This window comes from Aythya fuligula, chromosome 1, assembly GCF_009819795.1.
Source record: "Aythya fuligula isolate bAytFul2 chromosome 1, bAytFul2.pri, whole genome shotgun sequence".
In the NCBI taxonomy this organism is placed as follows: domain Eukaryota; kingdom Metazoa; phylum Chordata; class Aves; order Anseriformes; family Anatidae; genus Aythya; species Aythya fuligula.
In genome coordinates this window covers 138,371,770-138,399,192 of record NC_045559.1, presented here as the reverse complement: position 1 = coordinate 138,399,192, position 27,423 = coordinate 138,371,770, and the positions used below count along the sequence as shown (strand labels likewise).

The 27,423-nt window shown below is 45.7% G+C and overlaps 1 protein-coding gene across 1 annotated transcript; it reads right to left on the bottom strand.

Moving 5' to 3' along the window:
• Positions 1-13,151: 13,151 nt before the first annotated feature.
• LOC116496593 (probable phospholipid-transporting ATPase VA) lies at positions 13,152-17,002 on the bottom strand. The gene is made up of 2 exons (XM_032199836.1): positions 16,554-17,002; positions 13,152-13,371 (listed from the first exon to the last, which is right to left on the bottom strand). Exons 1-2 carry the CDS (start codon positions 17,000-17,002, stop codon positions 13,152-13,154), a joined length of 669 nt encoding a protein of 222 aa, XP_032055727.1.
• Between the last annotated feature and the right edge of the window lie 10,421 nt (positions 17,003-27,423).

Sequence of the window (27,423 nt, the reverse complement as noted above, 5' to 3'; positions counted from 1 at the left end):
AATTTGTACATTTTTGTCCTGCGTTGTTTCTTTCCTTCCCGATTCTTCCACGTCTACCAACTGGCAATGGTCATCGTGCAGGAACATTTTTTCAGAAGAGGCATTTCTGAAAGTGGTTATTTCTGCACATGGCACCTCCAAACACGCCCGTCTCTTCTGGGGGCACTTCACACTGCTTGTTTAAAATCTTTTTTCAAGTTCAGAGTTTCCCTGAGAATGATGGGACAAGTAATTCTAAGCCATTTACCACTGTAGTGTTGGGACTGATCGAGTCCTTATGGATAGTAAATACAGATTTCTTATCGCTGGGACTGCAGGTTTTTTTCCTAACTTGTCTTTCACTCCATTTAAACCGATTTTGAAATCAGTTTAACACAAAAACCCCAAAAAACAAAACCAAAAACCACCAAGCTTTTCCACATAAACTAGCTCCTTTGAAAATCCCTGACATAAGAAAATCAAGATGCTGTACTCCAATTGTTTCAGGGGAAATTAAATCATAACAAAGACCTCTTTGAAATGTCCCAGTTCAAACCTCAAAACCCCTGTGAAATAAATCACGCCATTCCTATTTGATAGGCACTTTGTAGCACAAAAGGATAACGTAACTTGCTCACGACCTCATCCAAGACCCCAGTGGAGATCTCCCGAGTCCCAGTAACTGTGGTTAAAATTCAGTGCTATCCTCTTTCCCAAAATGCCTGAAGGCCTTTCAGTAATTCAAAAAAAAAAAAAAAAAAGAAGCAAGACCAAACAGGAAAACAAACAAACAAATAAATAAATAAGTAAGGTGGGGAGGAGGTGGGCACAGCTCAAGCATAAGGGTATTTAGCAGTGCTCTGGATGAACAGGATGGATACTGAAGCCATCTTCAGTCCCTGATACCCCTATAGCCCTGGGTTGTGAAGAAAATGGCTTGCCTTGGGACAGGTGGCTTTCCCTCAGAGGTGATCTTGCTGCAGGAAGAGCTCATGTGCTAGTGAAGCAAAATTATAGCCTGTCACAATATAGAAAACTGTCCGTCATAAAGAGAAACTGATGGCTGGATGTAAATCAAAACCATCACAGAGCCCCGGTCTCCTCCTGGGGGTAATTTCAAGGCCCAGGCTCTAAGCACTAACAGTTCATTTTTCTGGCATTAGAGGTCAGAACCACATTTGCCTTTTGTCCTACTTTTTAATTTATCTTAACATTGGTGTTATCCAAGAAGTCCTTCAAATAATCAAATTTTCTCCATTTTTCTCTAAATGTCTCCCCCATAACTGACTAGCACTAACTAAAATGCCATCATTTTGTAGATCTTGCAGAAACAATGTTTTGTTCACAGCAGCTGGTAAGAAGCACTCTTTTTTGAAAACATGTGAGCAGAAAAAAAAAAAAAAGCCTCAAGAATGCCGGTGCAAAAATAACTTGTTTTGGCAAGTTCAAGTATTTTATGCATGTATATCTGCAAGGTGTTGGTAGCAAAACTAATTTCTACTTCAACCTAAACACTGTAGAAAAATAACCAAAACAAAACATAAAACCTCCAAACACCAATATGTGCCAAGTGGGAAAAAAAACACATTGGTAGAACAAAAATATTTACTTCCCAGCATCTAAAATTATTATGGGCATCAGAGAACAGTTAAGGCAAATGTCTTTTAAAAAACCCAAAAAACCACTGAAGTGTTATTTTAATATCTTCAAACAGAAGGAGACAAAGCCAGTGCTACTGATCCATGAAGCCTGGCTCTGTTCTTACCTCTCCTAGCAGGCTGGGCTTTGTCAGCCACCAGCCATCTCCGTGCCTGCAGAGCTCACAGCACAACTTCAGAAGTAAAGCACTTCTCTTGGGAATGTAAAAAGTAGCACCAAATGTTGGAGCTGGCCGGAGCATAACTCCAGGTCATTCCAGGTAAAAAGACTGGATTTCAACTTTCTCGGCTACCGCGTGTTGCCCGCTTTCAGTGCCATGGAAATACTGTGATTATTTTGGCCATCAGCTTCTGGAGTCTTCAGAGGCCTGTGGACAAAGACCTACCCCTGCTTTTGTAATGGTTACCCACTAGGTGGTCAAGTTTTTGGAGGTTTCTTGATATCTGCACAGCTACACGAAACAGACAACGGTCCCAGCATACAAGCTGCTAACTTGGTAGGTGTGAACTCACACCTTCTCTTGACAAGAGAGCAGAACTGTCATCTTGGCTCTGAGAAAGGAAAATAATTAGGTTTGGATTATTTCCTTGTATTTTCTAGCAGTTTCCTGAGTGACCTTAGACGGATGCCTTAATCCTTTTTCGTCTCCAGTTTTCTTTCTCCTTGTATTTCTAACCCGTTGTAAAGCAAATCGACTGTTTACAAAATGCCCTCTGCATACTTACAGAGAAACAAGACTGAGTCCACTCACAGAGGTTTTAAGACCTATTAAACTGCCAGTCGTCTTTTTAATACTTTCCCAGTTCAAAGACTCAATGTTTTATGGTGCTACCTACAACTGTGGACAATTTAACCTCACCATTTTTTCATGACCAGGATACGTATGAAAACCAGATTCACAGAGACCTCTAAGGTGCAAAATAAGCCTGAAATCGGAGATATCTGAGCCAAGTCCTGTACAGACATCAGGACGAAAGTCCTATATTCTCGTCTGGGAGCACCATGTGCCTCACACAGACTAACAAACCCTGCTGAGTGGCTCTGAGAGGATCTGGATAACGCTGTGCTCTGCCCATGGACACACAGCGGCCTGCTTCAGTGCCAACACACGCCTCATAAATGAGACCCATAAATGGCGGCATAAATGTCCTTCTGAGCTCTCCACACAAACTGACATGGATAAAGCTTGCTACAGGGACAGACGTGGGCACACATCGAGTATGAAAGTCAGAAGATTAAGTAGGGAGTCCCAGTACCTCACCCTGTGGACATCAGGTTGAGTAAGGGAAGGTCCCCAGCCAGCTGGGTTTCTGAGGCCCAGGGAGTTTTGTCCAGAAGTAGGCAGGCCGCTTCACTGTGAGGAGATATGTGCCATGTGAGAAGACAGTGGAGCTTTTTGGAGGTATTTTAATTTTCACTTTTTAGGCCTTTAAAGCAAGCACACGGCCTGTCCCTTTGCTAGTTAACTTTCTTCCTGTTCCCTCCCAGACGATCCCTCCCAACACTACTGCTAGATGCTTACAGCCCAGCTCTTGCTAGGAACATTAAAACCAGAAGTTTGGGTCTGAAAAGTCTTTAAAAAACAATTTAGTGTTATTTAGTATTTATAATATTATACTACATAATTCTACAAAAATTATTTATGACTATTTACAAATATTTTAATAACCGCTTACGGTCATTAGCAGTTTTTATTTACACTTGCTTTCTATTACCACTTAGCCTTTTTTTTTTATAAAATTGGATTTAAATGTTCTTGCAAAATTCTGATTCTGCTGTGTCTGACTTGCCATAATGATCTTATTTTAGAAAGCCAGGGGAAAAATCATGGCTCAAAGAGAGTTCTCCTGCTGACTTCAAGCAGGGTAAACATTACTCTGGAACATGAGCTGCCTAAGCTGCTGCAGCACACGCTCTTTTCTTGAAGCTTTGCAAACCTTGTTGTGATTTCTTCTTAAGCATTCAAAAGCAGCTCTTTGAGTTCACTGAAGTTCTCTGTAAAAATGGATTCAGGTGACAGAAATAAGGTAGAAGGATAACAATATGCAGTCATCCTTGTTAACATCTGCTGAATCTCTTAAGCTTATATCCAAGCTTATATCCGTCAAGCTTATATCCGTCTTGTTTAGGTTGCTTTTCAACTGCGGATTATGAATCTTCTGCTAATCTGATCTGTGCTGACACGGTAAATCACACCTATGCCATTATACACAGGTTTTTCAAAAAAACCAGCAACAACAACCTTTTACCAGGATTCTATTTTTTTTTACAAATTAATAAATTATTTCCTCAGCCAAAATCACACAGGAAACAGTGCTGTGTTAACTGCCAGTAACAAGAATTAGGGTTTACCTGCCACTTGGTCACACTTACACTGAAATGACCCCTGAAAATAAAGCTATGCAATTTGTATCTCTGTCTATTGAAAATGTGCATGGGCTTGTTTCAGTCTAAGTATTTTTTACACTTGCAGTGTACAAAATGGAGCAGGGTGCAGGGCCCCATAGCCTACCAGCTGCGCCCCATCCCCAAACAGAAAACTTTGTCGTGAACTTGCTGTGTTCGAGCAAGTAAGCGCTGCTAAGAGGTAGCACAGCAGCAAGGGCCCACCTTGCTTCCAGAGCAGCGAGCACCTACCTCTGCATGGTGATCTGGAGGTATTTGGACATACCTGCTGGGACAGACCTGCTTCATATTGAATGTGTGCAGTATAAAGACACTTTTTCACACACTTTTACACACTTTTTACAGCTGTGAGTTTGAAGGACTGGCACTCAGGTAAGCAGTTGCCTAGGAAATCAACCTGAAAACAAAGCAAATCCTCTTTTTTCCAAGCTTTGCATATTATTTGATTTGTACATGGCCAAAAAGATGAACAGACTAAGTTTTCTAAATACACGGCTCATATTTTCCCACTGTGAACTGCATACCTTAAAGCTCCCAACGTAAATATGTACTGGTGTGTGGCACCTGAAAAAAAGTTAGAGGGAAAACGCTGACTGGGGACCCTGCCTCGTGCTGGCAGCATCTCCATACCGTGTGCGACCTCAAGGAAACAAGCTGCCGTGTCAAGTTAGAACTGGTCAGTTAACAAAAACAGGTCAGAAAAGTGCAAGACGCGTAGGAGGAGATGTCTCACGGAAGTGCTGGACGTCTGGTTGTATACCTAGTAACTGAAAAGGAAGAACACTGCTCTCAAATGATCAGCCGTAGGGTCTGAGTTTAATCTGAATGCTGCTTGGCTATCTGGGCAATGCACCGTTGGCCTTAGCCACTTGTGTGGATGTCGCTGTAGATCTAAACCTTCTTTCAGGGGTGAAAAGTAAAGAATACAGACCGCATTTTTTCTTAAGACTTTTTGGCAGGGTGCAGCACTACCAACGCAGGCATACTTTCTGTAAAAGTGGTGGTTAAAATAAATAAATAAATAAAAACAAACAAAACAAAACAAAAATATTTCCCAGAAGCTGCTAGATAGGAGAGCTTAAGGGAATGTTATTATGACTAAAAGGCTGGATTGGCTGCACAGAACAGCTACTGCCAGTGATAAAGCATAAAGGTTAAACAACTGGGGACAAGCCTGCCAGATGTAAAATGGAAAGCTTCCAACTTAGGAGCAGCAGAGGAAGGACATGAATTAATATGCCATGACAAAATAAGCATTATAAAAATCCTCCAAGCCAAACCAAATGCCACTGAAAATAAACTCAGAAACTCTCCTCCTTCTCTTTTGCTCCCTGCATTCCAAGGAGGATTGAATTTAGAATAACCATGGGGAATTTGAGAGAAATCTTACACTGAAATGCTGAACATAAGCTTTAAAAGGTAGAGACGCTGTATGAGCTTAGGAGACACTATTGCTGTCTTTATCATGGTAGATTCTTCACTCTTATATTCAGTACTTATGTATGAAAAGGAATCACCTTTTTGGACTTATTTTTTTTCATGAGTTTTATTTTCAGTGGGATTGGTAGTGATCAGACAGATTCTTAGCCAGTTTTGTAAAATAACTGATAGATTGAAAATAACTGGTAGCTTCTACTTGGCTTATTAACTAGAGAAAAATAAAAACCGATTCAACTACTGAACACTTGACAAATACACAAAGCCCGCTGGTTGTTGACTTTTCATCATGACTACATTTCAGCGCTAGGTTTGTGAGCCCTATGCATAGTGCTACCCCGTCAGGCTGAAGATCCTACACCACAAGGCTCTGTGGCAGCTGGCCTTACAGGTACACACGTATTTTTCCAGCAGCTATTTTGCTGTTAATACATCAAGCTTATTACACAGTGCAGTAGGACTTAAAAAATGGAGTCTACTCTGGCAGTCCCCAAATTGAGGGGGTATCATGGATTGCTCAGTCCGTGGCAAGGGCTGTGACAGACTTCAAATTGGGCTCCTGGAAAATGGTGCTGCAGATTAGACAGCAGCACCACTAGACTGATAGTCAGCTCAGCCCTGGCGCAGATTTCTGTTGAACATGCATTTTGGAAAGCTCCCACAGGGTCTGACAGAAATAGGAGCTCCCACACATAACCCTGATGCTCTCACCAAAAGCAGAGGGGGGAAGGAACTGCACTGGAAATGAATGAGAGACATATGTAAGAAAAACCTGATAGGAGACAGACATTTAAACCTGAATGAACGGGAAGAGCAGACGTCAAATACTGCAATCAAGTGAACAGAACTTAGGACTTTCAGTACAGCAAACAGTGGCTTGACTTCTTCTGGTGCTGCACCTTTTGTATGGCTATACGGTGTGTCTGCATGTGCTTAGGGACAGGCACTGCAACTGCACCACAGAAACTGACAACCAAGGGTAGGTTGGTGATACTCAGAATTAGCAGGGAACTTTCACCACTGATCCCTCTGATACTGTCCCTCACCACTCAGCATTATCCCTAGCAGATTTTAACATCTCATCCTGCCAGACATCAAGCATAAGCCAAATAACAGCCATATGTGGTATTTGCGAGATACCTGACAGTGATGCCTCTTGTAACAGCCACATGTATGTCAAACACACGCCCTCTGCATCAGCTTGAAAAGACATTTTAGTTGACTTTGCATTTAGGTGCATCCAGACAAACAGCAGAAAGCCTAAGTAGGAACCTCCTACCTTCTGTTTCAACACTCCCCCCCAAAAGCTGCATCTGAGGTTAAAGAGCAAATCGCATCCCAAAATACCAAGATTCCTCACATTACGTGGGCTGCCTGAAAAACGCCTCAGAAATGCAAATGTCTTCAGTTAGTCAAATGGGAAAATTATTTATTGGTCGCAACTCATCTCTTACATTGTTTCTCAGCGTTGAGATAAACTATATAAACTATATAAACATAACTCTCAAGTATGAACAACATGTTAATGGCTAATGCTGAAGGCAAAATGTGTCAGGAGATAAAGGGTAGGTACTGAGTTATTGCCTTCACCTGACAGGTGAACATACTTGTGTCTACAACTCTCAGTACGGAAGTCTTAAATAAATTATGAAATACAAGCAGTAGGGCAGGCATTTCTTCTACAGCCCCCAAACCGTATGGAGCATTGACAGGAATTCTAATCTATCCTCTCTGAGTTTACAAATGGGATTCACCTTGCCCAAATTCAGCAGGCCATCTAGTCAGGCTTCACCTGTGTCATCACTAGAGAGGTACGGACCTCCTGATTCAAACTCTGCTACGGAAAGTGTCTCCAACAAGCTGGAAGGATTTCCTCACCCTGCCCTGAAGTGCTTAATGCTCTCCTCTGGTTGTGGCAGAAGTTTAGATGACTTGGTCAGATCGGACACCTAACTCTAAGCTGAAATAAACCTCTCCTCTTGTCCTGGCAAGAACCTGACAGACTGCTTCAGGAAATGCCCCTGCCAGGTCAGAGAGCACCTAACTAGCACGTGAGAAGGTTTCCTGACAGCTACCATCAGTGGAAGCCAATTACTGGCATATGCAGAAGAGGTAAAACAGGAATCAACCCGTCTATCAGGAGGACAGGGATTCCAAGCACTTCTGATAAAATCTGAACATGGGACAGCCAAAGAAGGAAGATCCAAATGCACTCAATAAAAATAATAAATCTATTTGTTCAGTAAGCTGTGTAAGACCACACTTCTCCTTCACAGCTCTGCAGGTGTACAGCAAGGGGAAGCTGACAGTGGGAACACAGGAATTTGAAAAGGGACAAAAAAGAAACTGCAGAAAACATCTAAACCCCAAATGTAAGTGGGAGCATCCACAAAAAGAATGCACCACACTTGCAACATCAGACTTAGGGGGATTATATTGGATTTCTTATAATTTACTTTTGCCCCAAACAGGTATCTCTTTCTAATGCATTTATTGAATCTCCTGCATTTGTAAAGGTTTGGCTGCTAAATAAGCCTGCTAAAATTTGTCCACTGGCATCCCCTCTGAGGTACCTTACTCCGTGCCTGCACTTTGTGAGATCCCAAGCATGCTCACTGCTGCATTTAGGTGACTACTCTTCAGCACTCTGCATGTTGGCCTCAGTATTTCGGGAGATTTCACAACTTGTCCAAGCACTTGTTGGTGAACAAACAAAATCAGCTAACATAGCCAAAATAGGCACGTCCAGGTTGTTATTCATGGGAACCTGCCAAGGGGAGGCGAGAAGGCGAATGCACAGAGGGCAAGCATGTAGGTGTATGGCTGCATGGTCCAGGAGAAGTCTAGCAAGCACAAGGCAGAATACAAAGATAAAGAGCTGTGATTACAAATGCTGTTACTTTGTGATGGACTGTCTCTTCTAAAGAACACAACTAAAGCCAGCCAAAACTACAGAAATACCAAATATTCTGCAATAGCCTTTACACTTTCTGGTTACTATAATGGCAGCAGAGACATATCCAAACTGGAGTGCAGCTGTCAGTCAAACATTTAAATTCTTTCTTGAAGTAGGTCAGTATTTCCAGACAACCAGAACATAAAACAAGTGACCTCTATGCCTATTATAATAAATCTCCAGCAGAGTCTGGGCTTATAAAATAACTGAGGATGATGCAAATGTTGGTTCCTGCATGGGAGAGACTGGCCTACTTGGCACACCACTCCAGAGAAATTGTGGTCAGAAATGAATAAAATTGTAATTAAATAGAGATGGCAGATGTTTCCCACCCCCTAAAATCATAGAATCATAGAATGGCTTGGGTTGGAAGGGACCTTAAAGATCATCTAGTTCCAATCCCCCTGCCATAGGCAGGGATGCCACTCACTAGATCAGGTTTGCCAGGGCCCCATCCAGCCTGGCCTTGAGCACCTCCAGGGATGGGGCATCCACAGCTTCTCTGGGCAGCCTGTGCCAGGGTATCACCACCCTCTGAGTGAAGAAAATGCATGCCTTGCCTGTGCAAGACTGTCCTCGCACCATACACCATGGCCTTAAGGATGTAGGCTGACCACAGCTGAGATTTTCACCCGTAATACTCTGGAGAGAATGAAACATTGCCCCTGTTGGAGCACAGGACTAGACAGTGTGCCAGCTCGCAAGCCTCCGCAGTCCCCAGGGCAGAGCACAGCACTCGCCGGGTAGCTCGCCGTTTGCTGTGTAGCTGTATCCTAGAAACGGTGAAAAGAAAGCAAGCTGTTCCTCTCAGCTGACATCCTGCACGCACTGAAAACTCTTAGTTTGAAACCCCCTCATTCCCACTTCCTGGACATGCAGCAAAGATTAAACCAGCTCATTCAGAAATGTGCGGGTCCTCTTCCTCTAACTAAATCTGAGTCTGGCTTTATCAAATCTTCCAGTTCAAAGACGTATCTTGTGTCTGTATGCAGCCTGGGCTGAGCTTCGTATTAAGCCTACTCAAGCTCCCGGTACAGGATGTCACTCTCACGCTCTTTCTGCCTCCCCTCTCCTCCACGACACCACAAGCGGTACCTCAGGAAGAGCTACGAGCTGTGTCTTTCACACCTCTGCGTTGCGGCTGCCTTTTGGGTGTGGGTCAGTGTCTGTGCTTGACATACACCAGAGGAAGCGGCTGCCTGGATCTACGTGAGGTACCAGGAAGAGGGCAGTGTGTGAGCTCCACGTTGGCTCCTCGCTTTGTCATCGTGCCACTCACTGAAATTCTCTCTCCCTTGCCCTGTGCATGGACTCTGGCTGCCATCCTTCCCCTCCCCGTGTCCCTGAGGGCCAGGGTCAGGCAGGGCGTACTGCAGCAGGGCTCACGTCGTGTTTCTGCTGCGGATCTCTTCTAGGTACAGGCACGACCGGCCGCCAGCATAGTTGTGCCGGTGCCAGCTCCCGAGCACAATCGCCGAGGCCGAGGGCGAGCTGTGGAAACGGGTTCGCCTCTGCAGCTGTGCGAAGTGAAACAAAGCGTTCTGCTTTTCGTGGGCTTTATTGCTCTCAATACATGTGGTTGCTAAAACCGCACCTGCACAGCGTAAAGCCTGAAAACCGGGCACAAGCCTGAGGCCGTGCATTTGGCCGGCCAGCTGCAGTGCCCTCACTCTGCGTATACACGACAGCTCCAGCAAAAGGGCTGCTCTCGGGCACAGCAATGACACCGCAAGTGCGCAGAGTGCTGGGCTATGAGGCATGGCACCCAGACGGCACCTGCTGCTGTGTCAAGGCCGACAGCCTGCCCGCCCACCTGGCAGGGCTGCATAAGCCTGGATGGGGCTGCCCAGCGGCACGGGGCCTCGTCCTTCCTCTCTTTTCATCTTCCTTATCAGCCAACGTCAGTCAGTCCCCTGACACTCCCATAGTAAAATCACAGAATATCCCGAGCTGGAAGGGGCCCACAAGGATCGTTCAGCCCAACTCTTGGCTCCACAAAGGACCACCCAAAAATCAGACCCTGTGTCTGAGAGCAGTGTCCAAACACTTGAACTCTGTCAGGCTTGGTGCCGTGCCCACTGCCCTGGGCAGCCTGTCCCAGTGCCCGACCCCCCTCTGGGTGCAGCACCTTTCCCTAACCCCCAGCCTGACCCTCCCCTGTCCCAGCTCCATGCCGTCCCCTCGGGTCCTGTCGCTGTCCCCAGAGAGCAGAGCTCAGCGCCTGCCCCTTTGCTCCCCTCGTGAGGGAGCTGCAGGCCGCCATGAAGCCTCCCCTCAGCCTGCTCTGCTCGGGGCTGAGCAAACCAAGGGGCCTCAGTTTTTGCCTCATACAGTCTCTTTGGAAAGACACTTCGACAAAATCTTCTTCCAGCCACCTCTAGCAGTAGGCACCACCTCAAGCTGACACGATACATGACAGCAAGCAGATCTGCACACAAGGTGGCCACCTGTACGTGTGGGCTGCAGCCTGCTTCACGTGAGCTATGGTGTGTCTACAGAGCATGGCATGGTTCTGCACAAATTAATCTGGGGGCATCGCTGGGTCTTTCAGTCAAGATTACCATTGTCTTCTCTGGCAGTTAGCCAGAAGCGTGTGAAACAGCCTGCAACTGCTCTCAGGACATCCTCTGCAAACTGAAGAGCTTATTAATAAGAAGCAAGCATTCGCCTTTTCAAGTAGTGAAACTCAGGCATCTGGAAAATGTGCCCTACGCTGAACGGCAAATAAACCGCATACACAGAGTGAGATGGGCACGGGGGTTCTCCTGTGCACCACAGCTGGCTGCGTCTCGGCAAACTGGCACAGGCTGCCCTTGCTAACAGAAGAAACTCCACTGCACAATCAAAGTACTTCATTCGTCTAACAGAAAAGCCTCTGCTACGTCTCTCAGGGAGTTTACTCACTGCCAGCCTGGCCCAAAGCGAAGCTGAGGACAAAGGCACAGTGAGACGAACAGCGCAGCACCTCTCCAAAAGTGGAGGAGGGAACACTGGCTTCTCTGACACAGATTCAGACCACTACTTTCTGCTTTCAGCTTTCTGTGCATGAAGCTCACTCACAGAGGAAACTGAGTAATCCCAGGTAGTTTCCTTCTGAATCACATCTAGTGACATTTGCTTTCTGGAGGGGATGAGACAAGTGTATTTCTTCTGGAGAGAAATGTCAGACCCTGCCTGCAGTACCCGGGACACGAAGCTACTCTGGTCTATTCGGGTAGTGTGGGAGATGATCACAACCCACCCCCCCAGAGGCTGGCGTTGCCAGGAAAATGTGTGAGACCCAAGAACTGGAGCGGCTGCACATCGAGTCCTCGTGTGGTTGCTTCAGAGGCCACGAGTGGCACCAGCAGTGCCCTTGTGAGGCTTCGGTGACACAGCTCTATCTTTTTTCCCTTGGGCTGGAATTGCTTTCACTGGCGGGCTGACAGAGGGGAGGAAGAAGGAAGCATATTTTGGAAATTGTGTGAAACAAGTTGCCCACATCAGGCTCTCTTTTCTCCTCCTCTTGAGTTCTGCAGAAGGAAATTAACATTTAATGTAAACCAGCTTGCTTTGATAGCTGCCTCAGTGCCCCATTAAACATTTTCCACACCTCGGGGGAGACAAATGCCAGGTCATAAATTCCAATTTGTCATGGATTTTCTAAGTCACAGGTTGACAGAAGAAGCAGTTATCACTCTCTGATCAGTATGCAGACACCATTACAGTCTTTCACAATACTCTTCAATGGACACAGCAAGAATTAGAGAGTAGATTTAAAAAGCAAAGCCCTTCGGTTTTGAACATAAGGCTCCCACAAAAACGTTAGAAGAGATTATTTCACCAACACAGCACTTAGTCAGTAACAAAATGTAATTCCCTGCTGGATGAGCGCCATTATTTGTTGTGATTGTAGTTATCACTGTTCATCTCCTATTTACATACCATGCAAATATATACCATACTTTGTAACAGCACACCCAAAGCAAAGCCCCTGCTTAGAAGAGTTTTAACACTTTGGCTCCAGTGACAAATTTAGTTCTACCAAATAGTTAAGAGCAGCAGTAATGTGCGCATCCTGGAATTATCTGGAGTGAGCATTTACATGCAACTGCAAAGAAAAAAACACCCTTTTGTCCTCCAAGATCAAGATAATAACCTAGAAATGTAACAAACCAAAGATTTCACTGCAAGGTTGCAAATTTGTCATCTCCAGTCATCGACCTCCATCCCTGGGTCATGGAAATGAGGAAGAGGAACAAAGAGATGATAACTAAGGTGATCACCGAGTTGCAACGGTCATGCACGCAAAACAATATTCTGCTCTGTGCTCTAATGCCTTTGTAACTTCCCTCCATTTAAACCAACTACGCAAGAGTTTCTGCACTCTTCTGGGATCCAGCCTTTTTAGCCTGAGCACCTGCACTGAATCTAAATTCTAGGTGACCTGTGCAACTGTCCTCCTAAAGAGTGTCCTCTGTCGTCTCAACAGGACAGGTGCCTTGAAAGGCTTCCAGGGAGAGGCCCTATTGCCTCCTCTTGGCTAAGAAACCTTCCCTCTTTGCCTATCAAACCTGCATGCTCTAACAGGCGCACCTGCAAAATCCATCACGCAGCAGCTCAAGCGTGCAGTTCTCCAGTGTTTCATTCCATGACATATGCTACCAGTTCAAAATCAACAGCTTCTTTCAATTTATTTGAAGAACTGGGTCTTTTCCCTGTCCGCCAGCCGACTCTAGAAAGCAGCAGCTTTTGAGGGACTCTCCGAAACATCCAGAATTTCTACATGAAAGCTGTCTCCTCCTCCTGCAAAAGCAAGCTGCATCTCCGGCTTTTTACTTGAGGTTGCATCATCCTTTGCTGTTCTATCGTCTGATAAGTTTTGCCAACTCTGAGCCACTGACTCATTGATTCGGCAGTGGTTGTACGCGAACGGGTCATCTGAGTCCACGCCGCTGGGACGGCGGGAGGAAGGAGGCCTCGCCTGCACACCAGCTGTTAAGCAGCCAGCGCAGCAGGAGAGCAGCATTTCAACCCCCGAGTTCAGATTACTGACACCACCAGACCGTGTGGGCTGTTCCAGGGAACCTGGCCGTGGGTGCTGCCCTCGTGCTGCTGGAGCCTCTTCCTAGCGAGCTGGCATAGAGGACACACGGCAGAACATACGTGATCTGACACGAAACTTCACGTAGCTGCTAAACATTACCCAAGACTGAGGGCTTTTCTCTGCAAAAGGCCCTGTTTCAAGCTGCTGATTGCAGCTTGTCACTTGCTGTTGGCCGTGTTTGAGCGCTGCTGGTGGTGTTTGAAGTGGTTCTCTCAGTGGGGTGGGTGGGTGGCTGGAACGGGGGGGCCAGGACAGCGTGGAGGACCAACCTGGCACTCACACACATCCCGTCTTACAGATCTATGGGCAGCAAGAGAAGGGTCTCTGCTCCCTGGTAGCCGCAGGGGACTGCAGCTGTGTCCATCAACCTGCCCTACTTACAGAAGCACCCGTACTGAGGGCAGCATCTGCATCGAGGTCAGTTCCACTGTCACCACAAGGAAGAGACAATCAGTCTGGCTCGGTCAAAAGGTAGCAGAACTGATAAAGTGATCAGCATGAAACGGATGTGGAGAGAAAAGCTGTCACATATTGCTTCTTCACGTGGCACCTATACCTCAGCATTTTTCCAGAAACAAAGAGTCTGAGGAAACAAAGTAACAGTCACGTCCAATTCCTTGTGCTTCTCCTAGCACGACACCTTTTGGAGAAAGCAGCTTTTCTGAACCCACGCCCAGCAACTTCCACGACCTTGATACCTTGATACCGCTCAACCTTGGTTCCTGTTTCCCACTTCAGCTCCAGACGTCACGCACGTTACCAAGAATCTTTGTTTGTATCTGCAAAACCAGCAAGTTTCTCGTCCCATCTCACCCACTGGGGCTGGAGGACATTTTAAAAAGTGATTTTGTGATGTTGAAATTAAGGACAGAAAAAGAAGAAAAAGTGTGTAAATAAAGGCATATAAACAAATCATTGTAACTACCTGTTTTGTTTTTCCTTTTCAATTGCAGGAGTGAAGCTTTTCCTAAGGACTGCCTAAGGGTAGAAATAGTCAAGCTGCTATCAGGAACTAGGCTTCTGCAGACAGCTGTAAGGAAGCATCTCCCATCCCCGCTCCTAGCCAGAAAGCTCTATTTGAACAGCTGTCAGAGTTCCTCAGCTTCCACACTCACTGCCCTGCAGGGCTCAGGCCCAAATGCACCTTTCTTGCAAGTGCAGAGACTACTCAAACTATTCCCAAATTAATCCATACAAGCGCCACTCAAAAGTAATCCGACTTCTGCAGCAAAAGAAACAATTCTCAATTTTACTCTGGCACAATATAAGCACTACAAAGGGCAACGCACTTAGCTGGGACACCCAAAATGGTACAAGTGATACCAAGACCAAAGGGACACCTTTTCTCATCATCGCATCCACCTTTTCAGCAGCAGAGAGGGGTATGGAAAATTGCAGGGGGATAAACTTTCCGGAATTAACATTCCAGTACTGGTATTCATTAGTATCTTGAACAGTTTCTGCAACAGGTACTTCTTGCTTTTCAACCTCGGAGACACAGCAGCTTATTTCTAACCTGGTTTTATTTGGTGGGGGCCATCCACGTTAGTACTATTTTATTTTTGTGCAAGCATAGTCCCTTACTGGCCCTCCTGCCACTCATTTCCTTCAACTCCAGAAGCATTCGCAGAGTTAAGGATGGCTACAAGCAAGCAAGGCACTGGGCAGAGCCCTGGGCTAGCAATGCCCACGTACGTGATGTGGCTGGGTTATATTCATTTTAGTTTATAGAAAGAAGCCTGTTTTATTTGTGTTCCCAGGCATGCATGTCTAGTGGCAGGGGAATATCCCAGGGTGAGATTTCTTGTGTGATATGAGTTTGTAAAATAACAAACTGAGCCCACTGCATGTTGAAACTGCAGGCTATTCCGAGTTCTTTTTAGCATTTTATTTTTTTTCACACGCCTTTCTTGAAATAGGAGAGCTGTTCCCTGCCTTCATGCTTACGTCAGCCCAGAGGACCCCTCCCAGACAGCTTGTGGAATAGGAGCTAAAGCTTCTTGGCACGTGTTTCTATTCTGTTAGATCTACACATCAGAATGAGAAACGAAACCTACACTCTTGGAAACTATGTTCTTCTCGCAATCCCCCAAAAAATCTTGGCCTGAGCTGCTATGAGGTGCCTACCTAGCACGGAGAGGAAAACAAAACTAAAGTTTTCTAAAGATGGATTTTTTTACACATGAATGTTAATGTAAAAGACATTTCAGTCTGACTTGTGGATAACAAGGACGTGGTCTAAACCTGGCACTCAGATCATTAAAAACAACGAGAAAAGTCTGAAGGATATAAATGATCTAGCGCTCCAACCACAACCTTTGGGAGATGGCAAGGTCTCGGGGAATGATGACACTTGGGACGATTCACTCAGAAGTACACGTTCAGTGAAGGGACAGCCTCGCATTCTCCAGAAATGCGGACACAGGTCAGGCTCACCAATTCATGACACGAAACCTCACACTCCTAGCTCAAACGCAGAAGCCTCCGGCCTCTACCCCCAGCACAGCAAAGATTTATTAGTAGATTACTTCAAGGGTGTCTCACAGTACTTAAACCAAATGAACGCCTGAAACTACACACCAGTGTAACTGGCCGCTCACACTGGGAAGTATTCGCACAAGGGCTTGTGGATCGAGCAACACTTGCGACGCTGCTGTCCCTCTGTGATGCACGGTCCCTCCTCTAAAACTTAAAACACTACTTAGTAACTACTGTAGGTCCAGTTACGTGGACCTACACTTAACTGTCGCTTACTCATAGATCTATAACGTGCTGTGGAGGTCCCACTGATCAGAGTGAATCCGCTCTCATCCAAAGGTACCGGGCTTTAGGCACACCTGCAGCTCTGAGGAAAGAGACGGGAGATGCCAACTCCAAGGACAACCGAGAGCTTCTTTGCGCTCGGTGTGGACACGAAACCCCTCGGGGGCAGATGTCCTCGCTGCCATGTGCCCACACATCCCCTAGCCCACGTCCCATGCACCCAGCAGCCCGCCTGCAGCGCTCCCCATCCCCGGCGCCCAGCCTGACCTGCTGTACACCAGGCACTCCATGTGGTTGATCTCCTTGTCGGAGAGGTAGCGGCTGTAGTCCTCCCACAGGTCCTTGATGGCCGTGACCGCCAGGATGAAGAGCACGGGGGCCAGGGCCAGCTCCGGCTGGAAGGCGTTGACGGCCGGCGCGAAGTTGAGCAGCGCGATGAAGACGAAGTAGACGTTGGCCAGGCGGTGGAACTGCTCGAAGAGGTTCTTGGGCAGGAAGGAGAGGGCCGTGTACTTGGTGGTCTTGAGGCGGTTGCTGGCCAGCGAGGTCCTCTTGGGCTTCTCCGCCTCGGCCTCGGGCAGCAGCAGCAAGTTGGAGCGCACCAGCCGCGTCTGGCTCTCCTTCCTCCTCCGCCGCCGCCTCCTCTTCCTCTGCCTCTCCTTCCCCTCCGGCCGCACCTGGGGCGCTCCCTCGCCTCCTGCAGCGCCCTGGGACATCTCTGCCTCCCTCCGGGCTCCAAAAAAAAACGCCGGGGGCAGCGCGGGCAGCTCCCCTCCCCGAGGCACAGCCGCCCGCCCCGCCGCCCTAAGTTATCATCCTCAGCCGCTCGCCACGGCTCTCGCTTTCCTCTTCCCCTCCGGGGGGGAGGGAGGAGGGCTCTTGCAAACCCTCTCCCAACTGCTCCGCTTGGCCCTCGCTCGCTTTCTCCTCCTCCTCCTCCCCTCCTCGGCCGGGGAGGGGACGTGGGCAGGCGGCGAGCCGAGCCCTCCTCCCGCGGGCCTCGCCCCGGCACAACGCCGGAGCCGGCCCGGGGCACTGGGGCGGGGAGAGGTGGGGGGGCGGGGGACACCCTTCGGCATGGTGGGGCCGCTTCTGTACGCCCCCAAGCAGCTAGAGGACGGGGAGGGAGCCGGGGAAGGACCCGGGGGTGCTGCTGGTGGTGGCGGTGGGGAGGACCCCGGCGCCCACGCCACGGGGGAGCTCGGAGCGAGAGCGGCGCTTCCGCGGCCACACGGCCCCGGGGGAGCCGCCACGCCTCGCCCCGGGGCTGCCGCTTGCCCGGGGAAGCGGAGCCCCCCCCAGCACTCACACACACACACACACACAGCCCTGGGTGCAAGGCGGCGGATGCCACGTTATCTGCCGCCTTCGACTTTCCGTGACACGGCGGGGAGGTGTGGGTTGAGAGAAAGAAAAAATATTTCCACTCAAGTGCTCGTCCCAGGCCGCGAGCACCGCGGGCAGGCGCCATCAGTGAGTGAGCCCACAGCTCCCTGCTCCAGCGCCACGGTATCGCCCTGAAGACACGTGGCAGGGCCCCAAAATACTGTGGGAAAAATGAACTGGGGTTGTTTAGTCTGGAGGCTCAGGGGAGACCTCATTGCTCTCTACAGCTACCTGAAAGGAAGATGTGTGGAGCTGGGGATAACTAGTCATAGAGCTAGAGGGAATGGCCTCAAGTTGTGCCAGGGGAGGTTCAGGCTGGCAATGAGGAGACATTTCTGCTCAGAAGGAGCAGTCAGGCACTGGGACGGGTTGCCCAGGGAGGTGGTGGAGTCACCGTCCCTGGGGGTGTTCAAGGAGAGGTTGGACGTGGTGCTTGGGGACATGGGTTAGTGGGTGACAGTGGTGGCAGGGGAGTGGTTGGACCAGATGATCTTGGAAGGCTTTTCCAACCTTTATGATTCTATGATTATCTCCACTGGACATGATGTGAGGCATTGCAGCATCCCCTCAGGGTGGGATTTAATATCACACCACAGTACACAGCCTGATATTAGTACTGGGTGAACCCACACACCCAATGCTAAAGCAGAGTACTTAACCAATCCTGCTATCTGCTCTGGGGCTACTGCAGACCCAGCAGGGGTTTCCTGGGTTTCCCAGCCCTTGGAACATGGAAATGCCAACAGGTTTGGTTTGTGCAAGGGGAAAAGGGAGGATTGGCCTGGGTTTCTGAAGTCTGTTGCTTTGTTGGTAAAGGGAATGTACAAAAATATTATCCTGCACGGAAAAAGGAGAGAAATAATAATAATAAATAAATAAATAAATAAATATGTGTAATTTTTTTTCCTTGGTTAACCAGTTCCCAACTTGCATATACATGGGGTTAACTCCATGGGTGATCAGGAATTAACAAAAGTCTTTTTACCATATCTCAGAAATGCTGGAGTGGCCATGCTGTCTCCCACCATAGCCCTGATACCCAGCATTTGTGCCTGCAGATGTTTGTCTGGAGACACATGGGACCTAGCAGGGATGGTCTCAGCGTTGGCTCCCTGTAGGTGCTGCTAGTGACATCCACCATGATCAACCCTGAGCTACTGGAGAGTTGCAGCATTTTCTGAAAGGGCTCAGCCTGCTGGGAAACAGTGCCTTTAGGAATCTGAACTACAATGAGAAGACAAAAACCACCCTAGGAATTAATTCCTATCTCCATCAACTTCAAAAATGTCTGGATCATCTCCCAGGTGTTCACCTGGGGTCCTACATGCAGGCTGGCCCTTTCTAGAGGCCTTACTCTATGTGTGGCTTCTGAGTAGTCGAAAATCTGTAATAGAGCTTTCCTAAAAATGTGGTCCAATCTCTCTATTAGAAAAAAAAAAAAAAAAAAAAAAAAAAAAAAAAAAAAATAAAAATTATTATAAATGCTAGCAGAGATGCTAAAACAAGCAGACATTTCAAATACTGAAAAGCACTTGCTTGCTGAGCTGAGCCACTGAGAAATAGGTAAGTTCATGCTCTGATCCCATATAAAAAAGGTGCGTAGATGAGGTTTTGTACTGCATATTCAGCAAACAGTAACTGAAAGTGAATTAAGGATTGTGTATGTGGTAATATTAAACTTTCAATCGCAATGCTCAGCTCCAAGAAATGATTCGTGTTTGTATGACCCTTAAGCTGTTTGTTTAGGGAAAATGCCTGTGTGATGGCAAGCTTGGAAAGCCTAACCCAGGGATGAATTGTACTTAGGCTAAGTGATACTGGCTGATCCTTCAACACCAGATATTCCACATTTGTCAGGCAGAACCCCACAACTGAGAGAAAGTCTGTAAGTTGGTGGTCTGTATTTCCAAAACTGTTTTGCTTGTGCTGTGTTTTGAGCATTCAGAGTTCACATTAACAAGCTTTCTCCTGCAAGTAAAGGAGCAAGAAAAAACAAACTTAGTGTTAATATATTAAGCAGAAGCTAAAAGTTTTTATGCAATCACCAAGTCTCATAGCTGAGTTTCACAAATAGATATGGTAATGGAATGATTGGGTGGGAACCTCTGAGGACCTTAATTTCAAAACAGTTTAAAGAGATTTTATTTGAACATGTCAGAGTCAAGGGCCACCCTTGAAAAACTTCACCATGAAAAGAAAAAAAAAAAAAAAAGTGTAGAAGGTATGCAATACCCCACTGGTCAAGAGCTGAAAAACTGCTGTTCTCATTATCTAGGACTCTTTGTTGCTGGTAAACTTTTTGGTGGTGGTGGTGGTGGGGTCGGTGGCAGGACTGTTTGTTTGTTTTAATTATTAATATAGGCAAGCTAGAATACCACTAGGCAGTGAATTTCTTACCATTGAATATAACAACCCCTCAGTCACACAATGAATCCAAAGTCCTGTAAATTTATATTAAAACCTAAGGACCTGTAATCCATGATTAATAAAAAAAGGGCTAGGCTTAAGATGCCTATATTATGCAGTGTTTGCTAGCCAAAGACAATGGCAATATAGACACTCCCAAGATTTCAGCCTCTCCTTTCCCTTTCTAAGTAAAACTTTGTTTGTAAGGTTTGAGAATCATAAATATTTGTGTTGGAACTCATATCCTAGTGCTCCCTGCCCACACCAGTCCAGGTAGATGAGGTTGCATATATGAGGCAGGCTGCAAACTTAACTTTCGAGCTATGCAAAACGCACGTACAGAAGTCTGGCCTTAGCTTTTGAGTTGCAAAATGGCAAGTATGTTGTTGGTAGTTAGGATACGTGTGCATTTCCTTCTTATGGGGTCTTGTGGAGGAAAGGAGGCAGAAGAAGGTTGGCTTTAACTCAGTTCGGATTGTGCATGGTCCTTACAAGGTTTTACCATCTAGAAACACAATGTGACTGGAAAAGCTGGAGGAGCCAAGTGCCAAGGACTAGATCTGCTGGATAACCTGAACCAAAATATAGACCCTTTGCTCTTTTGGGGGTTAACTGAATGAAAACACTAAAGCTGGGAAGTGTCAGAGGATTACTCTGTGCTCTGATACCACCAATCCTGCCATTCGTAGATGTCTCCCTTCTGTGCAGTGCTCTTCATGCCTCCTTCTGGCCATCCTCCATCCCACTGGCCAAACCTCTCTGTGTTTTGCTGGGTGTCTGCTCTCTGATTTCTTCTGCTGTTAACCACAGTCCAGCCTCCAATGCCCAGTATCTTTGAATTTCATGCTCTCCCCAGAGCTTTTCCTGTTGCTGACTTTCTTCTTCAACTGTACAGTTTTTTTCTCATCAAGGACTCAAGCTGAAAAGAGAGAGGTTAGAAGCATCAATTATGCTGATAATATGCGTAATGAGCTCATCTTTGATAGCCTAGGCCATTAAGAGCTGAGTCTTCAGGTGTTACCTTGGCCTTTTAGATGCCACACACCCTCTAGCTTAAAATTATTATTGAATGCTCATTACGTGAGCAGGCTGGTTTTGTAGAGGTAGGATATCTATCTTTCTCATCTTCTCAGGGTCATCAACTCTGATGATATTTAAAGTGTTTTCTATGGTTTTGGAGTTACGTGGGTATGTGAAGATCATTGACCAAAAAATGCCTTTGGCCTGGTGGTTACACAGAAGAATATGAAAATGGCATACACCTGATCTCTAAAGATGAAGCTTTTGTAGGCAAGGAGAAAGGATCCTGGCTATATTACTGATATAAAAGCTCATGATTTGACTTGTCATGATTTTGGAATGCTTGGAGTTATCATTATTCTGTTTTAAAAATTAACTGCTTCTTATTGTCAGGAGGTGAAGCAAATCTAATTTTAACACATTTTCTAATTTACTATGCCACTTTTGTAATATTTATATAATCCTAAAATAAAGATTTCTCATGTTGGATATTGCCAGAAACATCTATCAAATTACCCCTGGTTCTCATAAAGTATCACCTTTGTTCCAAAGGACTCATTTTAATATTAATATGCTTAATATTATGGAAGCACCCAGAGGCCTCAGTAAGAATCTGGGACTTGCAGAGCTATAAAAATAGCTGTAAAGACATGGTACCACGCATCAGACAAAATCTGTTATACCCTTTGCAGGTGAGACATATCCCATCTGGCTCTCCATAAAGGGGACAGGCTTGCACGAAAGAAGGCAAGAGGTTTTTAGTGTGAACAGCCTGCTAAAAATGCCAAAATTGGAAGGGGAGAGGCAACAGCCGAACTGGCATCTTTCGTAGATACTGGCATCATCATATGTGGATAGATACACACAGACGTGCGTGCACACACGGAGGCGTCTGTACATATGGACCACAGGCAGTATCCAAAGGCATCCGTACGTATGGACCACAGGCAGTATCCAAATCCGGTACCTTGTTTTTGCGCTCCTGGAGGGGGCAGATTTAGGTCCCACGGTGCGCAGGCTCCATGTGTGAAGGAACAAGAGATGTTCAGTGTTGCAGCGTAGGACCTTGTGCCTGCTGGAATGCACTTGTGTAATGGTACAACATTACTGCCCTTAGGAAGTGCAATGCTACGTGGACCTGAGCTGAGGTCTCATCATGGTTAGTGGGGAGAGGCTGGCACTTCTAGGGCACCAAGAACATCCTAAAGTGGGTCAGTAGGTAAGCAGGTCAGGTGAAGCCCATGCTCAAAAGCACTTATCATCTTCCACTGACTGTAGAAGTCATTAAGAGGAAGGTATCTCCCTGGTAGGTAATCAAAGCTGGACGAGGTGAATCTCCCCCTTAAAGCCTTGCCTAAGCAAGTCCGGAGCACAGAACACCACAAAGGATGAGACTGAACCAGATGGGGCACATGCAACAGAGAAGTGTGAATGAGAAACTGCAGCCATGTCATGATCCTGTGGCCTGGCACACCTGCCAACAAAATGTAATTCTCAGTGGTGAGTTGGTAGTGAATAGTAGTGAATTCTCACTGGGGACACAAGCTGTCCCCTTCTGCAGTGGGAAAGCAGAAGCTACCACTTGCCATCTTAACCTTCCCACTTACAGAAAAACTTTTTTTTTTTTTTACAGTAGTTTTATGTCAAAGGTGGCCACATCCATTGCTTCAGTCCACCAGCTAACATACCACCAATTCCCAGGGACGCAGCAGAGGCAGAAATGCAGGAAAATCTTTGTAATTAACTGCAGGAGGAGTAAAAGCAGGCATGCTATTTATAGAAAGTGCAGTTTGGGAGGACACAAAAGTTAATATCCTGACTACAGCAATGCCAACTCTTGCTATTTTATGGCAAGTCTCTCAATATTTGTAGCTGCTCTTAAAAGTGCATATCCTTGTATAATGGGATCTTACAAGGATCTTAGCTCAGCGAGGAAAGAAACTGTGACTGGAAAAAGCTTGACAGTGTGACTCCCCAAAGCAGGAAATAAATAGGAGAATGTAAAAAGATATAAATTAAGCTTATGTGTTTGAAAATGCTCTGATTTGAGAGCAATTCTATGAGTTTTTGTTTTGTTTTGTTTTGTTTTGTTTGTTTGTTTGTTTGTTTGTTTGATCCTGGTACTTTTTAACACCAAGCAGGGGCTTGGCAATGATCCTGCTCTTACAGAAGCTGCCATAGGATTTCCTGTATGCATGGAGTCAAAACCTCAGTTTCACAGCTCTCTAAAAAGAAAAGGCAGGATATTGTTCCTGAATACCAAATCGGGTGTCTTTTCAAATCAAGAGATACTTAACAACCCATCCCAGTTCCTTTATGCTATACCGAGTTTTCTTAAAAACTTCTCCTAAAATTAAAGCCAATTAGAGCTGCCTGAATGGCTTTTGAGAGGCAGTTTTTTTCTGAGGGAAGTGATGCTTTCACTGAGGGTTAACAAAGGGAAGTTGGGGGCTCCTCTGCTGTGTGTTTGTTACTCGGGACTGCTTGAAGAGAAAGTTGTGCAAACCAACACAAGCACATAGTTTGTCTTCTGACTACTCACTGTACACAGAGATTCCCCTCTGGATTTTGTGACTCTGCAGGGTGCAGACAAGGCTCCCATTCAGTTGAGATACGCTGGGCACACAGAGCAGAGAGGTGGCTGCAGGTTCCTTTTCCTGCTGGGAAGGCTAGCGCAGTTTTCCGGCTGCTGCACGTCCAGGACAGCACTGATTTATTGTCTCCTGCCCCAGCGCTGACTCAGAAGGGCCAGACTTAGCAGAAAATGGTGCAAATGGACTGTAAAAAACAAGATTTGAAAAGAAAAGAAAAAAAAAAATATAAAACTCAATAGCAGCAGAGGCAAAGGGTGACTTTCCTGCCTTTGGGGAACTCATCTGTAAGTAGAATTGATCAGAAAAAATTCTGGTTCATCGAGCCTGACTGCTGTGTCTGAAACCTAATGGTTTGAAGGACTTCTGTCAAATGTAAGGCAGCAGCCTTTGTGGTGTGGGCTGGGTTTGTTGCAAAACCCGTGGTGCTGCTTGTGGGGAGATTTCCCCTGGGCACTCTGTTCTTCCACTCGCCCTGGAGGCAAGCGGTGTCCTCGGGTTGGTAGCCCCAGCTCCTCGGCACTGCTGCCTGGTAGCTGCAGCCCTTCCAGCTGCTCGGCAGCTCATCAGGCTTCTTGCAGAGTCTGCTCCTATTAGCAGAGAGACTCTCAAATTCAGGATTTTTGTAGTGTTCATCCTGCAAAAAACTCCTGGAAAATAAATGGTCTGGGACCAATCCAGAGTATCTAGAAAATAATAAAAAGCAAGGTAGAAATTTCTTGTGAAATGGCAACACGCACCCCTGTGTAGTTTTGCTTTTAATACTCTGCCCAAAATCAGTGCTGGATGCGAAGTCCAACCATACAGCTGTTTGCTATTCCCTTAAAAATTCAGAGCACTCACTGCTAAAAGACCAAATACATTTAAAACACCATATGTCATATTTATTGCCTGTGTTTTTATTATGTGCAACTGACCATAAGAAATTAGTCCTACTTTTGGCCTCCTAAAGCTAATGAGCTCCATTGGAATCCTGCTTTTAATTACAGTATCTAACCAACTGTTTCTGCAATGTTAAGTAGACCGGGATTGGCTTTTGCTGAAGTTAAAGAGATCTCATGAACTACCTAGAATTTCTCAATGACACTTTTAAACAGTTTTTAAGGACTCAGGGGTACTTTTTTTTTTTTTTTTTTTTTTTTTTTTTTTCTTTCCTGGTGCAACAGTGAAATTGGTATTACCTACATATAGTGATTTATCTTACTGTGCTCTAGGCCTCTCTATTGTGTAGCAAATGGTAGCCAGTCAAAGCTATATGGCACTGGACTGTATGTAAGCATCAGATACAACCAGGTTCCAGTGAGGAATGTTTGTCACAGAAGCAGCTGAATGCCGTGCCCTGTAAGCTGATTTCTAATTCAGCATTAACTAATGCAATAAATAGAAGCTCATACATCAAAGAATGTAAAATAAAATGAGAGAGGAAGGTTCTTTTTTTTGAGCTTCTCCTGGGTTTAAAAAACTTGAAAGTGAAAGCTGCTGTTCTTCTGATATATAAGTAACTGCCAGTGGTGGAAAAACTGTGTGTTTTTTTTTTCCTTCTGTTGTCCAGAAGATGAAATTTCCAGCTATCTCCTCATTAAGGGTACATCCATGGGCTCAGGAAACCACTACTTGTGCTCTGTCAGCAGTGCTACTGGTCCATGTTTCTTTCCTTACTCCAATCTCCCCTCACATGCCCTGCTGACCTTAATTTAAACAAGTCTATGTTTCTTATTTTATTGTCCGTGTTTTTGTTGTCCGTGTTTTTATATTGTCGGGTAACACAAATTTTCCATGCATGAAGGAGAGTGACCATAAATAGGTTGTATACTGTACAGCATCTACCATTTGTATGCTTTATAGGCACACATACATGTACATGCACACATTGTATGCATCCATATGGTCAGTGCATACACAAACACACACACACACTGTATTTATCTCTGCATAGCGCATAGAGATACAGTACAGTGTATAGTAATGATAGCAGTTAGAAGAAATCTGAAGAGCAGCCAGCATAATAAATTTAAAGGGTGGAGGAGAACTGCGATGGCAACACAATGTTATGATCAAAATAAAGCAATTTTTACATAAAGTGAAGCACCAGCCCATGATGTTTAAAGATCCATGAATCTGACAAACACAGACCATCTTTCAATTTTACAAACTAATGTATCTTCATATTAAAAAAGGATGTATCTTTTAATCCTCTCTCAACAACAACAACAAGAAAAGACAGGAAAAGCAGAAACCTCTTTTTTTAAACAGACAAATCTCCAAGTTTATATGGCTGGAATTAAAAGTGCGGCCAGTAAACTGTGGTGAACACTGTTTATTCCTAATACGTTGATTTTCTTTCCGCTATTACTCACTCTCTGCCTGGCTACAACATGAAAACCTCCCCACTCTTCTGCTCTCTGACCCTCCTTGCCTGGTCCTCTGGCTCTCACAGCACAGACCTTGGCCGGATCATCATGACAAACTGGTGCAAGGTATGTACATCCATCAGGAGAGTGATGAAGTGTGATCTGCAACCAGCATAGCTGTGCCAGCAGAAACCCCTAGTGTAGATTAAGATGCATCAGCAAAAGTGCTCTTTTAGCAGGATGACTTTTGTTGTTGTTGTTGTTTCTCAAGAAGGCTGCAACAAGCTATTTTAGCAGAAGTGGAGTTTTCCCAGTCTAACCTGTAACCAGAGTATGAACACTTTACCAGAGCACATCTATCGACATCAACTCACCACATACAGCACTCCTAATATAAATTTGGCTTTCTCCACTCCAGAGGTCAATGTGAACATCTCCTACACCCATGCTATGGCCTTGCCTCTCTTTCTGCTTCCTTCTTCGCTCGTCATCCGACTTTGCCCTGTATCACTCCTCTCAAACATACCCAAGATTGTGTATTTCACCTCAACACCATTTATTCTCTGTAGACTGATCTTTACTGTAACATTCTCTACACACTTTCTGCTGCCTCCTGCCTGTCCTCAGAAAATTATCTCCCTATTACCTAGATATGAACATTTTTGTATCAGACTTCTAATGCAAGGCATATAAAAATAATGATTTTTTTTTTTGTTGTTCCCTAGGCCCCTCTAATGTGCAGAAGAAAAATAGTACATTTGGGTCTTTTTTATTTACCATCTGGTATTTGAAGTGTTGGGACTCACATTTTCAGGCAATGAGGACTAAATTCCTTGTGTAGTTTTTATATGAGAACCAAGATTCTGAAATAATAACACAATCTGAGTATCTGGGGGTTTAAGGATTATTATATTTTTTATCATCTGCCTTTTGCTGAACAAACTAGTTCAAATCCTGCCACACTTCTTTGTTCTCTGCCTAAACCCAGGAAAAACAGACTAACCTCTCCCAGGTTCCCAGAATTCAGATTCAGGACAGGCTGCCTGCGCTCATCTCCAGGCAGCTTTTGGAGATCCCCAAGGAGGAGACCCCACAGCCTCTCTGGGCAGCCTGTGCCAGGGCTCCTCACCCGCACAACACAGGAGTGCTCTTGGGGCTCAGGGGGAGCCTCCTGGGGGCCAGTTTGTGCCCAGGGCCTCTGCTCCTGGCAATTGTGGTTCTATACTGAGGAATAGGCATCATCACCAAGTGAGAAATGATGCTTCATGAAGGGGATCCTGTTATTGCTATGATGCAGTCGTCATAAATTTCAAGGGGCTGAAGATCATACTTTACAGCAAGCATACATGATGCCTTGAGGTTCTTCTGGAACACCAGCCCCTT